This window comes from Ursus arctos, unplaced genomic scaffold (genome assembly GCF_023065955.2).
Source record: "Ursus arctos isolate Adak ecotype North America unplaced genomic scaffold, UrsArc2.0 scaffold_9, whole genome shotgun sequence".
In the NCBI taxonomy this organism is placed as follows: domain Eukaryota; kingdom Metazoa; phylum Chordata; class Mammalia; order Carnivora; family Ursidae; genus Ursus; species Ursus arctos.
The window spans coordinates 59,083,787-59,099,372 of record NW_026623111.1 but is presented as its reverse complement, the minus strand read 5'-3'; the positions used below and the strand labels follow the sequence as shown (position 1 = coordinate 59,099,372).

Here is a 15,586-nt window from a genome sequence, read left to right as displayed (position 1 = left end):
GCCATGAAGCACTAGGAAATTATGTGATAACCATGTTGCACAAAAACTTCTTCCTGGGGAAGATGTAGTGTTCCTGTTGGTTGCAGAAGGAAAGTGGTGAGGACTGGCAGCTGTGGAAACTGGGATTCCCCATTACAAATTTTAACACAAGTGTAGAAGGTCTGCTCGTGTTTGTACAAGTAAGACCAACAAGCCAAGTGTTGAAGAAAAAAAATAAAAGTCTCCACACTCAATGTGACTATCTTTGGAATTCTTCATTAAGGTTTTCACAAAATACAAAGCTCAAACGCAATTGTCTACGTCCACCACAAAACAGAATCAAATAAGTGGTTAGCACACAAACATAATGATCTTTTTCATTTTAAAAAATATAAATAACAGTGTTCAAGGTTTTACAGTTTTCTTCTGTGTGTTTTTCTTTTTAAGGCTTTATGTTGCAGACACTTCATTAATGAGTACTTGTATCTGTCGTCAGGACACACTGCCCACAACCAAGGAAGGCCACTGTGGATACATTCCTGAGGGTGACACACACTCATCTATGTTGCCTCAGCCTGTTATAAAAACTAAATGATCAATCAAATGCCCTCCAATCAGTTCTCACAGTTTCATTAATATTCCTTCTACTAGAAAGTGAGAATAGAAAGGGGTAGGTTCCCAGCAGCATTCAAGCTCTCAGATCAATCACCTAGGGCGAGAAGGAAAAAAAAAAACAGGCTTTTTCCTGGATAGAATTTTTTCCTTTTATCCAGAAAAACCCCAATGACCCATAGAGTTTAAACGGTGGTTTGTACTGAAATAGTTTTCAGATTAAATAGTGTTGAGAGAAAGGGTGAACTTTTGGTTGGGTCTTTTAGAAGAGGTTAAAGCGGAGAGGTTAATGTTGGGAAAACACCACTTAAAGTACACCCCCTAGCAGGAGCCATCTCACTCTCGAGGTCTGGGGGCAGAGCCAAGGCCCCTGCCTTGGGAATGAAATCTGAGGGGAGACTCTCCAGCAGACACTTGACTTGTTCCTGGCCTAGCTTGATCTTGTCATCCAGCTTTCGCTGCTCAATGAGGAGGGTTGACTTCATTTTCACAAAATGCTGGTAATCCTGGAGTTGTTCCTCTGAAAGGTAATTGGCGAGGATGTCCAACACCACACGTTCCCTTCGATCCAGGTTCTCCTTGAGCTCCCGGGCATCTTCATGCTGCCCAGCCAGGACCTTCCTCTTCTCGTTGAGAGACCTCTGCCAGAGCGAAATAAACAGATCAGCAAAGGGCAAGGTGGAGGAAGGAAACTGCCTGTGGGGAGACCCTTTTCCAGGACTGTGAAAGGCCCAAGTTTCTGTTTCGGTTATCACTCTAGAGTAAGGAGACTGACTTTTTTGAAAATCACTTGATTACCCTTCTGCTGCATGTATATAGTTCTCTAACTTGTCAAGTTATACGGCAGCTTTAAGAGAGATTACAATAAATTGGCTGGGGTAAAAGCTTGACTTGAGGCTTCTAGATTTAAAAGGACAGTGATTCTGCTTACATGAAGTATTTAGAGGTTACGTGTACCTGTATGAGTAGTCAAAAGCATAGAGATACAAAGTAGAATCAGTGGTTGACAGGAGCTAGGGGGAAGGGGTGAATGGAGTTGATAAAGTTTCAGTTTTGCGAGAAGAAAAAGTTCAGGAGATCAGTTGCACAACAATGTGAATATACTTAACAGTACCGAACACTTTAAAATGGCTAAGAAGGCAAATATTAGGTTATGTGTAGTTTACCATGATAAAAAACTGAAGGGGGTGAAAAAAAGGCCAATCTTCTAGTTACCTTGAGTTGAGTATTTACAAGTATTTACATTTATAGCAGTTCTCAAAGTGTGGACCACCGGGAGCAGCATCTCCTGGGAATTTGTTAGAAATGGAAATTTTCAGGCCCTGTGTCACCTACTGAATCTAAAGCTTGCGGCCCAGAAAGCTGTGGTTTAATAAGCCTTCCAGGTGATTCTTCTGCATCTGAAGTTTGAGAACCTCTGTCTTGATCCACAGATAACAATGGGAATGTTATATTTCCCATATCTAAAGAAATCTGTTTCTAGTTTTCAGGCCTCTAGTTTTCAGGAATCTAACATGAGAGAAATTCTATTTAACAATGATGGCTATTTCATATTCTAAGCATTTCTTATACAAACCCAATAATAAGGTAGCGTGTTATCTTTAGGGCTAATTTGCTTTATAATAATTTTTACCATGGCTTTTTAAGCAATACGCTGACTTACAATGAATGTCATTAAATTTTTTTTTTCACTTTATGTTTAATGATTTAGACTTTTAAGGTCAAGGTGATTGAGAAACATTAAAATGAGAATTAATCAAGACGTATATCTTTAATCTTATTTCAATACAAATTGGCTATGTAGGCTTATGAAAGGCTCACAGACCACGTGTCTTTGCCTTAACTTCCCTTGAACTAACCTGTCAGATCTTAGATAATAATGCCCAGGGCAAAAGCTACAAAGTTATGGGTTTATCTTACAAATATCTGCATTTTTATGGCTTCCTTCCCTCAATCAGAAAAACACACCATATGGGGCGCCTGGCTGGCTCAGTCAGTGGAGCATGCAACTCTTGATCTCGGAGTTGTGAGTTAGAGCCCCACGTTGGGTGTAGAGCTTGCTTAAAAATAAAATCTTAGGGGCGCCTGGGTGGCTCAGTCATTAAGCGTTTGCCTTTGGCTCAGATCATGATCCCAGGGTCCTGGGATCGAGCCCTGCATTGGGCTCCCTGCTCTGCTGGGAGCCTGCTTCTTCCTCTCCCACTCCCCCTGCTTGTGTTCCCTCTCTCTCCAGCTGTCTCTCTCTCTGTCAAATAAATAAATAAAAAATCTTAAAAAAAAAAAAAAATCTTAAATAAAAAAAAGAAAAAAGAAAAGAAAACTCTTAGGGGTGCCTGGGTGGCTCAGTATGTTAAGTGTCCAACACTTGATTTCAGCTCAGGCTCATGTCATGACCTCAGGGTCATGAGATTGAGCCCTGTATGGCTCCACGCTGGTGTGTGGAGCCCGCTTAAGATTCTCTCTCTCTCTCCCTCTCCCTGCCACCAGCTGAAGTCTCTCCCCCACCCCCTTGCATACATTGCTCTCTCTCAAAAACAAAAACCCCTTAGGGATACACTCACTTTAACGTTTATAGCAGCATTATCTACAAGAGCCAAATTATGGCAGCAGCCCAAGTGTCCATCAATACACACACACTACATCTTTATCCATTCATACACACACACACACACACACGCACACACGGAATATTAGCCATAAAATGAATGAAATCTTGCCATTTGCAATGACAGAGATGGAGCTAGAAAGTATTATGCTAAGCAAAATAAGTCAGAGAAAGACAAATACCATATGATTTCACTCATGTGGAATTTAAGAAACAAAATAAGCAAAGGGAGAAAAAAAGAGAAAGAGGCAAACCAAGAAACAGACTCTTAACTCTAGAGAACTGATGGTCACCAGAGGGGAAGTGGATGGCAGGATGGGCTAAACAGGTGATGGGATGAAGGAGAGCACTTGTGATGAGCACAGGGCGATGTATGGAAGTGCTGAATCACTACACTGTACACCTGAAACTAGTATTACGCTGTGTTAACTAACTGGAATTTGAATAAAACTAAAAAAAAAAAAAAACACTAAAAAAACCTTTAGGGACTGAATGTGAATGACGAAACCTTTCAAAATACTGTAGAGAAGTTAAAAAGTAAAAACCTCTTCCTCACCTTTAAAAAATTAGGAAATATTTTACCCATTAGATACGTATAGAGAATAGTATAATACCTGTGTACCCATTGTTAACTGTGCCAATTCTTAACAGGAGCGTTTATCATATTTTCTTCAGATTAGAAACAGAAATTAGAGATTCAGTTGAAGCCTGATAGACACTCTCCCATCCCCCTCATGCCCCATGACCTTTATCCTACCTTTGGCATTTGTTGAACCACTTATTCTTCCTTTCTTCTTTTCTATTTATACTTTTCAGTTTCTTAAGACTAATGATTATAAAAACTAATATGGATGTATTTTGCATGTGAGCAAGCACATATTTGTATTCAAGGGTGTGTGTACGTTTAAATGTTGAGCTGAGTTTAGTTCTGGAACAGCTCCTCTTCCCCTAACTAAAACTGTTCCTTCTCTCACATACCTGTGGTATCCATCCCAGTGGCCAAACAGGAAACGTAAAGTTAGTTTCCGCTTTCCCCTTCCCCTCATCTAGCATGCCTTGCTAATTCAAACTCATTCTCTCACTCCCTAGTCTCTATTCCCATGACAGCAGCCTAAATGAACAGCTTAACTCCTTCTGGCTAGACTCTGAGCGTAAGTCTCACTCCTCCCCAGGCTGATTAGGTCATAAAATTAGTTTATGGCTCTTCCTGGCTTTCCGGCTAAAGTCCTAAGTCTATAAAGTATGACCCACAAGGTATTTATGACTATTTTCTGTGTTGAATATTGCTTGGCCCTCCAGATCCACTTTTCTTAGCCTTGCTCTGTGTCTAAGGAAGCTGAATGGTGCAGGCTGCACCAACAGGGCTCCCTTCCCTCTTGGCCTGGCTAACAGGAGTCATGGCAGGTGGGTAGGAAGGAGGGAGGGGAAGGAAAGAAAAGAAAGAACTTGGGGCATTTATCCCTGGCTCCTTCCTTGCCAGGTAGAGGGGGCTACATTAGCTCACCAAGGCCTCAGTGCTGTAGGACAGACACAGAGTTCTGATAAGGACTCTCCTCCTCCTCCAAGTGCTTTTAACCCTGGGGGAACAGGGAGGCTTCTTTAACCCTTCTTGGTCTTTCTTACTCCTTCCCACACCTTCATTGAACTTTCTCTACTTACCCTTGTTGATTAAGCCCTCTATTTCCTGTCTGTTCCCTGACTACACACTTTTCTAATATTTCCTGCAATCTGCAATTTTTAAAAACCAAGCAGTCACTCTGTTTTAGACATACCAGTCACATATGTATGGTTGTAGAACATGCCATGGTCTTTCTTGACTTTGTCCCTGACATTCCCTCTAAATGGTGAAGCCCTCCCCTCTTAATCCATGTGGAATTAAGAAATTCTTCTATACCCTGTTCAAGTGTCCCTTGTGCCAAATCTTTCCTGGGCTCCCCCAACACCTGAGAAGTGTTCGTGGCTGAGTTTATCGCTGTGCGGTGGCATATTGGATGCACTTGCTGCTTCCACACTGGTTTTCCTTTTTATACACTGAGTTCCTTGAGGGCGGGGCCTGCGTTTTAGTCGGTGTTCATCCCTAGCATGCACAGCACTGGATATTTGACAGGTGCTTCTTTGTTGAGTGGAAGGAAGGAGGAAAGGATGACGTTTTTGAGGCAGGCACTACTGGGTGATTTCTAGATAAGGAACCTAAGGCTCAGCACATCCTCATGAGGAGGGCACTCGCAGGAAGTGGGGTGCAACTGCAGAAAGTTCTTGTATGCTCAGTCACTTTCTTAATACCATCTAGACTTTTCTATTTGGAAAAAAAGACATCTTCCCTTTTAATGTATAGGAGAAATAATTGGGAAATCCCTGATAGCACTGAAAGAGAGAGCTGTAGATAGAAGGAACCAGAAAGCAAAGAAGCCTCTTGATGGCTGGAGTGCTTATCACCTTCTAGCATAAATATATATGTACGATAGTTACAGCTCTGTTGATTGTCTGACTTCTCTTGATAAGTTCCCTGGGGGCAGGGATCTGTCTGCTTTGTTTCCAGTTGTATCCCATGAGCCTAGGGGCATACATTAGATACCCAGTAAATATTTGCTGTAAAGACGAGTAGGTGGGGGCTCCTGGGTGGCTCAGTCAGTTAAATGTCTGCCTTAGGCTCAGGTCATTATCTCAGGGTCCAGGATCAAGCCCCACGTCAGGTTGCCCGCTCAACGGGGAGCCTGCTTCTCCCTCTCCCTCTTCCCCTCTCCCTGCTTGTTCTAGCTCTCAAATAAATAAATACAGTCTTCTTAAAAAAAGATGAGTAGGTGAAGAACGCACTGTAGCTATGGAATTAAGTTCAACCTAGTGAATAAAATGTGGGATCTGCAGCAGGACCCATCATATCCTAGCTCTATCACTTTCTGGCTTGTTGTGAGGATTCAGTGAGCCCGCAAGTAAAGTGTGTAAGCCCACTGTGCCAGCCAAAGATGGAGAACTTCAATGTTAGCCAGAGTTGCCGCCACTGTTACTGCCTGTCCTTCCTTCCAGCAGAGGGCGCAGTGGAGACACCTGAGTGCATCCTCACCGAGGACCTGCAGCCCCACACTGGAGCCTGAGCCCACATTCCTGCGCCCTGTCCTCAGTCCCAACGCTTTTTTGTCCCTCTCTCTTTTTCTAATGTCAGCCCCCACCATGCTGTTGTCTCTTCTTTTTCCTGGGATAGAAAGGAAGGAAAGAAACTCTGGCACCTGTGTTTTCACTTTCCTAAGTATTCCCTGAGCCTGAAGTGTCAGCATTACCTCTTGGCATGCAAGATGCCTTCTTCTGTGTTTCCTGATAACCTCTATATTGGACTCTCGGTTCCAAAGAGATTGCAGTCTTCTCCAGAAAAGGGATTGTGTTTAATTACACCCCTCTGTGTACGTGGCTTCAGTGGGAAAAACTGTTGAACTAAATCGCTAAGCCACCTACCCTTTCTTCGTTACTGGCATCCTCACCAAGCCCACTCAGGACATTCTCCACACGGGCCAGGCGCCCTGAGAGGGAGAGCAGCAGGTTTACCACCTTGTCCAAGTCCCCGATGAACATCTTGTACTTGTCAAACTCATTGGGCTTGCAGAGTTCACTGATCAAAGCCTCCACCTCTTCCCCCAAGGCATTATTGAGCTTGATGTCCATCAGCAGACTCCCTTTCGCTTCCTGGAGGGTCTCAAGCTTGTGGGTGAGGCTTCCAATGAGCTCGGCCTGTATTCACAGAGGAGACACATAACAGAGGTTAGCCAGTGGAGCTGTTAATGGCAGGAGAATTGACTTCTCCCAGCCACATCCTGTTTTTTCAAGGCTCAGCTGAAGGTCCCCTACTCTGTATGGACTGCCCCTCAACATTAGGCCACAATATTCTTTCCTTTCCGTGAAGGTCTACAACTGCCTTTCTCTGAATCTATGCAGTCCCCACAGGCCAACACTTGACTACCCAGCACCTCATAAGATTTCCCAATCGTCATGCTACATACAGCTCTGCCTTCCGAATTGGCTTGTTAACTCACTTTTGAAAGGCTTTTCAAGACATGCTCTTTTGATCCTCACAACAATACCATAGGCAAGTAGGGTAAATATTTCTTGTTTTACAAGTAGAGAAGCCTAGAGTCGAAGGAATTAAGGGACCTGCCCAAGGTCAGAGAGCTGAATTACCATTAACTACAGCAGTTACTGTGTGCCAGAAACTCTAGGTGGATTATCTCATTTAGTCATCCCAACAGTAGTGCAGTAGATACTATTTTATCCACATACACAAAGAAGCAGACTTAGGCGAGGTGATGGGCCAAGATGCATGTACCATTACGTGGGGCTGCCCTGAACTCAAGTCAGCCTGATTTTTAGCAACTAACTACCTTGTACAATTTACCCTTGTGAATGTTCACTGAGACCTTTATCAGAAGCCTCATGATTTTTCCACTGCACTCCACAGTCTCCAGTTGCCTGAGCTATATAATTTGCCATCTTTTTTGCAAATTTCTATACATATAAGACAATTACACAAATATCCAATATATTTAACTGAAAGAATAAAGTACGGGTCTTAGTGGTTTCAATTTTGACTACATTTATATTAAATGTCTACTACTTTGCTACAAGAGAAATTAAACTGTGATTTTTAAATTAGTCTTTTGTTTTTCTCTTAGCCTAATGTAGCCAGACAGAGAAAGGACATAATCTTTTTTTTGGTTAAAACCTATTTCTTTAACCACTAAAAGGGTTCCAGCTCAAAAAGATTTTTTTATGCATACATATAAAAAGCAAGCCATATGACTTCGATTGGAAACTTGGTAAAAACTGATCACAATTTTTCGATGTTAGAGTAAATCTTCATTTTTAGAGAAAGGAAAAGAAAGCAGAAAAATAGAAAAAAATTTGACTAACAGACTTGAAGGGTCCTGAGGACTTTCTGTACTGTTCAACATCACCAGAAAATGCAGTAATCACAGTGATATGGGGAAATATTTCTTTCTCCATGATGCGCCCATCTTGAAGCTGGGCCATCAGAGGTACTCCAATCTTCCAGTCTAAGTAAGGTTCATAATGTCCTTTAAATGTCCAAATTCTGGCTTTCATGGTGACAACTTGTCTTCTTGACTTGCCTAATCCCAAAGGCTAAAGGGTGACTAAAATATTCCTATCTGCTGCACTGTGTCATCACAGCTTTTCATCTTTGGCTTTCCTCAAGCTGTTTAGTTAAGACAAAGTCAATCAAGGATAATTTTAGTAGTGGAGAAAGCTGTACAGCTTATATTACTCCCCAGCAGAGGAGTCTGACCCAGAAAAATTCAGGTGGGAGAGAAGATTGTTTCATTTAACGTATGTTCTCCTGGAAAACTTGTTTTCCAAAAAAGAACCCCACCAGTTCTGGCTGGCAGCTCTGGTATTTGCCTGCTACACAACCAGTTAAGGGGCTTCAGACACCCAGCAGGGTCTGATGAGCCCGCACGGTGATACCCGTTCCTATGAAGAGAAAAGCAAGGAGATATGGATAGAAAGCAGTAGGAAAAAAAACACTGCCTGCTCTTACATCTTCCAATATTCCTGCTGGACAGGGTTAAGAGAAGTCAAATGTCATTACTGCTGCTTTTCAGATAGACACTGAGAGAGGCTGACCTCTGCATGAAGTCAGCCCAGGACTTACAGGCTGCATTTCCCGGGCTCACCACTCTCATTGTCACTGGATGGCACCTTCTCATAGAACACCAGTTATACCAAATGCAAAGAGGCAGGTGACTACGCAGCAACACTGCTATACTCCAACCTCACGAAAAGGGCTCTGATTATTCAGATGTTGTGGGATCCATTTCACCCTCACATCTTGAGTACTTTCTAGAAAAGTCTTTGAAAAAACTAGTAGTAAGGAAAGAAGGTAATGGCCTCATGTTTTTTCATTCCTACAACTATGACTTCTTTGGAAACTAACATTGTGTCATCGGTTCTGGAACTCAAAGCGCTTCTATTAATAATTTTAATTGGTATCATTAAAAAAAATCCTCATCATGGCCTCAGAAGGTGGTATTTTAAGGGACAGGTATGCTGATTTTGAATCTGCAGATGAGCAGAGACCAGTTAGGAGAAGTCTGCCCTCACGTGTTGGGCTGGGTTTCTGCTGAACTCAGCTCACCAGTGCTCTTGGGCTCTGACATAGGCCAGCAGCACCAAAAGGGTAGCTACCAAGCAAGCATGGCCTGGTGGGCGAGCCCCGGGCCAAGAATGTGACATAGCTGAACAGCAGCTGGGGACCAGGCTCAGTCTAATCCTCTGTCTGTCCTCTGCACCATACCTTGTTTTGGTTCTCAAAGGCACCAATGCTGGGCAGAGTGGCAAGCCTCTCTGTACGGGAGCTGATGTGTGTATGGGGGGTTTCATGGTGTAAGGAGGAATGAAATGAGATGAAAGTGTCTGGGAGTGATGCAGGGAGGATCCTGTGTGATGAACCAGTACCCACTTCGCGGCGTTCTGATTTCTGAAAGCCCTTTGCTGGGCTGTAATGTGATATATTAGCACATGTGGCCAGGCTGGGATGTGTAAGATACTGAGCATCAGTCACACCTGGCCCAAACGGTGCATATTTGGATGGCATTTGATTTTTTAAAAAATTTTTCTAAGCTTTTAAATTATGGAAATATGGCTTTTAAAAATGCAGTTAAAGGAAAGTTGGCTGTACCAAACAACCATTTCTCTGCCAGGCAGACCTCTCCAAAAAAAAAAAAAAAAACCCTACCAACTTCTATTTGCAGAATTCACTGTGGGAGAGACAATAGAGGTCTTTTTGGAGGGGCTTGTTTTAGTAACATACTAGTCTCTCAGGAGCTACTTAATTTACAAAGTCATTGACATTTATTCCCTTAACTTCTCAACGGGTGTAAACTGGTACGTCACCGTGTGTGAGATGCTATTTATAAGGGTTCTTTCTCTAAATATAGTTTAACAGACCTTCCCCTCCCACTTCACCATCTGCTTGCAGCAACCCTGCTGGGCCCCTTCTCCATTCTTCACTGCTCCAGGAATCAGGAGCCGAGGCTCTGACGGAAAACTCACCATCAGGCCAAGCCACCCAACCTTTTGTGCCTCTGCTTTCTCAGAGCAAGGGGATAATAATACCTGCCTAAAGCTAATAATGTTTAAATATTAAGCTGCTTCTCTGTGCCAAGCACTATTTAAGTGTTCTACTATTTGATTACTACTCAAAACAATCTGATGAGATAGGTACTATTATTATCCTGGTTTTACTAATGAGAAAAGTAAGGTGGACAGAGGTTATTTAACTTACCAGAGCCAAGTCATCTGGCTCCAGGGGTCAGGCTTTTGATCACTACAAAATAACTTATAGGAATGTTATGAGGCTCAAATACAATAAAGCTTGCGCAAGTATTCTGGGAAATATAAAAGTATTATATACATTTGCATTATTATTACTTTTTGTGCTATCATTGATTTGGCAACAGTCTGAACAACACACCACTGCACATTGTAGGGTGACGCTTCCAGGGGAATACTTAAAATCTCCCCTATGTGGCAACACTACTTTGCCTTCTGCTCAAGGATTTGTGCTGACAGTATTGCCAATCATGTCACTAACACGGTTGACCTCTGCTGGTGGACCATCTTCATCTCAAGTAAGAGTAATTTGGGACTCCTAGCCGTGTGGCTGAAGTTTAGGGGCAGAGTGGAATTTAGGCTCCTGCTAGTAAAATTGAGAAAGATAAAGATATTTCAGCCATAGGCTTTGTTGTTGTTTCTTTCTTTCTTTGGTTTTAAATGGGAGGATCTAGGCAGTAGCACATGGTTGTTTTCTCAGCTGAATTTCATCCAGGAGTGAATCGGGGTGATTTTTGTCCCAGTGACAGAAATGGGATCAAACCTCTACCCCATGCTGGGTGACCTGAGCAAAACAAAAAGATCTTGGGGACTCAACTGCCATTTCAAATATTCTCTGGTACATTCTCTGTTAAGAGTGGTTCTTTATCATTCATTTCCTCTCAGGAAGGCTTGTGATCAGAAAGTTGTCCTATTTACTTAGCATGGTCTCTTGGTTCTGGGTATCAGGAATCTCTGACACACAAGAAACAATACTGAATTTCTTTAAATTCAACTAAGCCCATCATCCTCCCTCCCTGAATGACTCCCTGTTTTCCCTATTTCAGTTAGGACAGCCATCTAGGCCAGTAACTCAAGAGGCGGCCTTGACCCTCTTCTCTCTACCATGCTTCATGTCTAATCTGTCCCCAGGTTCTGTCCACTTTGCTCTCCCCACCCCCCCCCCCTTTTTTTTTTAAATCCATCTGTTTGTCATGGCTCCTATTGCAACTGCCCTTATACAGGTATCATCACTTTCCTATAATGGCCTCCAACGACCACCTCTTCCTCCAGTCTACCTCCCCAGCTGCCAGAGACTGTTCTAAAATGCAAATCTGCCACAGTTGTCTCCCTCCTGGTACATCCTGGGGAGGGAGAAGAGCGAGGAACTCTTGACACTGGCATTGGCCAAGATGGCATACAGCCACTACAGCCTCCCTCCCCACTTGACACAACTAACATCCCTGGACTCTGACGGGGGCTCTGTCAAGTTAAGTATGACAGTGTGTTGGGGCAGGGAGCCAAATGTGAAGTATGACCCAGAATGGGGGTTAGTTTCCTGCCTCCTCCTTTTATGCTCTTGCTCTGACCAGTGCAGAATTGCACACAGGGTATGGCAAACTCTGAGAAAAGCCCTGCCTTTAAAACAAGAAGACCAGAAAAGGGGCCTATGTGAACTCAAGAATGTGGGGAACTGTCCCTTTTTCTTCCCCAAGCCCTGATTCCCAAGAGTAGCTCCAGTCCCTGAGCTGCACTCTGCAGTGATGGCGCAGGCACTGAAAAACCCAAAAGAAAAACCTTTCTGGTCAGAGGCACTGGCCCAAAGAGTGTGAGGGGAATCCCTACTATTTCTTCTTTCTCTTTTATTGAGGGTCATGCAGAACAGCATAGCAGCACAGGCTGCTATAATCATGAGAACTTGTCTTTCCAGCCAGAGGCCCAGGCAAAGGGGCTGCTGGGAGCCAGAGAATGTGGGAAAAATACTGGACAGGAGAAAGCTGGAAAGAAGATGCTCGAATTCTGTGTACAAACTGACATAAGGCCTAGGTCAGACTCAAGCTGCATGTGTATAGGACAGACCCAAAGCAGCACAGCAAAGGCTTTGAGAAGTGAACTATGATAGAAGCAACTACTCAAGTCCCAGACTAGCCTCTGAACCGTGCATGTTTGGGACAGACCTGTACAACACAGCAAAGGCTCTGAAAACAGAAGTGACATTGGAACCTATCCCAAAGGTGGGATAGAACTTGTAGTCCGAAGCTAGAGTCTTCTTGCTAAAGCAAAAACAAAAAATCACCATTCTGTAGAGGATTTTAACAGAACTCAGGGTCTCACAACATAATACCCCAAATGTTCAGAATACAATTCAAAATCACCCAATATAAAAAAACAAAAACCACAAACAGTAAAACATGAGCAACTCTCAGGGGAAGCCCAGCAGGTGCTAACCCTGAGAGAACCCCAGTGCTGGGATTACCAAAGCCCTTAAAATAGCTTTTATAACCTTCCTTCATGGTAAGAGTAAACACTCTTGAAGTCAAGACAAGTTCTTGGCAAAGAAATAGACACTAAAAAAACCAAATGGGGGACCCCTTGGCTCAGTCGGTTAAGCATCTGACTCTTGATTTTGGTTCAGGTCATGATCTCAGGGTTTTGAGATCAAGCCCCACGTCAGGCTCTCTGCTCAGTACAGTCTGCTTGAGATTCTCTCCCTCTGCCCCTCCACCACTCATTCTCGCTCTCTTTCTCAAATAAATAAAATCTAAAAACAAATGGGTGCCTGGGTGGCTCAGTCAGTTAAGCATCTGGCTTTGGCTCAGGTCATGATCCCATGTCCTGGGATGGAGCCCCATGTTGGACTCCCTGCTCAGCAGGGAGCCTGCTTCTCCCTCTCCCCACTGTTCATGCGTGCGCTCGCTCTCTCGCTATCTCCCTCTCTCAAATAAATAAAATCTTTAAGAAAAATTAATAAAAACAAAAAACCAACTGAATGGAAATTTTGGAACTAAAAACTATATTTGAAATTAAGATCACTTGCAGAATGAAGATAGAAATTATCCATTCTGAACAGAGCTTCAGGGACTTGTGGGGCAATAGCAAAAGGTCTAATATTTGTGGTACCTGAGTCCCAAAAGAAGAAGAGAGAATAGTGCATAAAAAATATTTGAAGACATAATGGCTGAGAACTTCCTGAATTTGGTGAAAGACATAAATTTACAGAATCCAGAAGTTAGTAAATGCCAAGCAGGATAAACCCAAGAAAATCAGCCCAATGCAGATCATAATCAAACTGTTGAAAATCAAAGATACAGAAAAAAAACCTTTGAAAGCAGCCAGAGAGAAACAATACATGGCATATAGGAGAAACAATACTTAAATGACCGTGCATTTCTCCTCAGCAACCATGGGAGCAAGAAGGGGGAACAGCTATTTTAAAGTGCTAAAAGAAAAAGGACAGTCAACCCGGAATCCCATATCCAGTGAGAATATCCTTCAGGAATAGCAGGAGAATAAAGACATTTCTCGATGAAGAAAAACTAAGAGCTGTCACCAGCAAACCTATTTTAAAAGAAATGCTGAAGGAAGTCTTTCAGGCTGAAAGGAAGAAAGACCACAGAGAGATCTGGAACTTGAGGAATGAAGGAAGAGCAACAGAAATGAGCAGCTGAGAGCCATCTGGATTGCTAATGATCTCTTGGGGGAAGCCAATTCTGAGGAACAACAGAGTCTTTTTGCCTTTTGAAATATTCCACTAAGTCTTTTAGTCAAAGCCTTTTGGCCTTCAGAATAAAGAATCATGGGATCTGTTGAAGCAGATTTTTACCTAATAGATATGGCAGGGTTAGGCAAATAATTTAAAATTCTAATTACTAGACTGTCTTTAGGTATGTTCAGACCGAAGTTCAGACTAAGTGTTTCATACTTTAATGCTTATATTTACTTGGAACCTTATACTCCATCATCTATGATGTATATATAAGAATATGTTAGAATTGGTTTCAAAGCCTAATTTTTAAAAATATTAATAAATTGGGACTCTAGTTTCCACAGACTCTTAGTGAATTTTATGCCTAGAGATACATCTTAGGTTATTAATAACTTTAAATATTAGGTAATAAGCTATTACTTTACGCAAGGCTGTGCTCAGCCTTGGAACAATCTTGGCCCAGCATCATTTTTTTTTAAATTACCCTTAAGAAAGCTTGTTGTATGTATATCAGGAAGGGAACTGCATTTTCAACTCCATGCTGAAAATACTAATAGATGCCTTCCACAACGTCATTTAAAACACATATTTTGTTTCCAAATCAGATATGTAAATGCAAATGACACCAGTGAAAATTCTGTCTCACATGAATAAGCTTGTAGTTCATTAAAAGCATCTCACAGGGTCCTCTACTGCCACACAGTAAGATCCATACTCCTTAGCCTTTCACACAGAGCCCCATGTGACCTCCATGACCTTCTGGCTCCTATGGAGCCTCTCAGCCTCATCTTCTGGGATTCGTCACCTTCCCGTTGATCCTCGAAATTTGGTAATTTCTAACTGAGGTAGGAGCCTTTCTGTTTTACATCCCAAAATATCAAACTGCTGGCAAAAGCTCTCTTCAGTACACACACGCTCCCTATGTTTTTCCAGGTCTTTTTCTAGGCCAGTCCCTTTGTCTTGCATGTCTTGTCTTCTCCTCTTGCCCTGACTCATTCTGATGACTTCAGTGTAAAATGTGGCAATACAGGTGTGAGAGCAGTTTTGTGGAAATAAAGATAATACGGCACTATGAAAAACACTGCCTGCATGGAACAAGAAGTGCTCGGTACATGGTCCCTACTATTACTTCCTGTGAGTATTAATCCTCTGTGTCTTTATATTCCCAGTCTAAAAATACTTTTGCCACATAATCATCAGAGTGAGAGGCTGATAATAAAGTGAGTGAAACACACTAAAAAAAAAAAAGGCAATGAGTAATTTGTCCAACTGCTACTGTAAAATAGGGTATGTCTACATGCAAAAAAACAAAAAACTGTCAAATATTCAGTGAAAGGGGTCATGACAACCTGGTACCTGTAATGGTATTTATAGAGCTCCTTCTTTGGGATAAATATAGAGAGACCAGAGCAGGTGGGTTTTTTAGCCATTAAACGGGGGCATTTGGCAGCACTGAGGTAAGGGACATGCCAGAGGGTGTGCCACGAAGCAGGGGTTTACATGGGAAAACCTTGGGCTGGGAGAGCGTGTTACCACAGTGGCCACATCAGTGTGTCAGCCATGTGCTTGGGAGCCTGCAGAGCCAGAGG

At 42.6% G+C, this 15,586-nt stretch overlaps 1 protein-coding gene across 11 annotated transcripts in view; it reads right to left on the bottom strand.

Moving 5' to 3' along the window:
• Positions 1-237: 237 nt before the first annotated feature.
• Positions 238-15,586, bottom strand: part of SHROOM3 (shroom family member 3) — a 306,920-nt gene continuing 291,571 nt past the window's right edge. For all 11 annotated transcript variants that reach the window (XM_044388149.3, XM_044388150.3, XM_044388153.3 and 8 more), the window contains 2 exons: positions 6,644-6,916; positions 238-1,232 (listed from right to left, as the gene is read on the bottom strand). In XM_044388149.3, the coding sequence (XP_044244084.2) occupies positions 864-1,232; positions 6,644-6,916 (642 nt within the window). In that variant the 3' untranslated portion in view covers positions 238-863. The remainder of the gene's footprint in view (positions 1,233-6,643; positions 6,917-15,586) is intronic.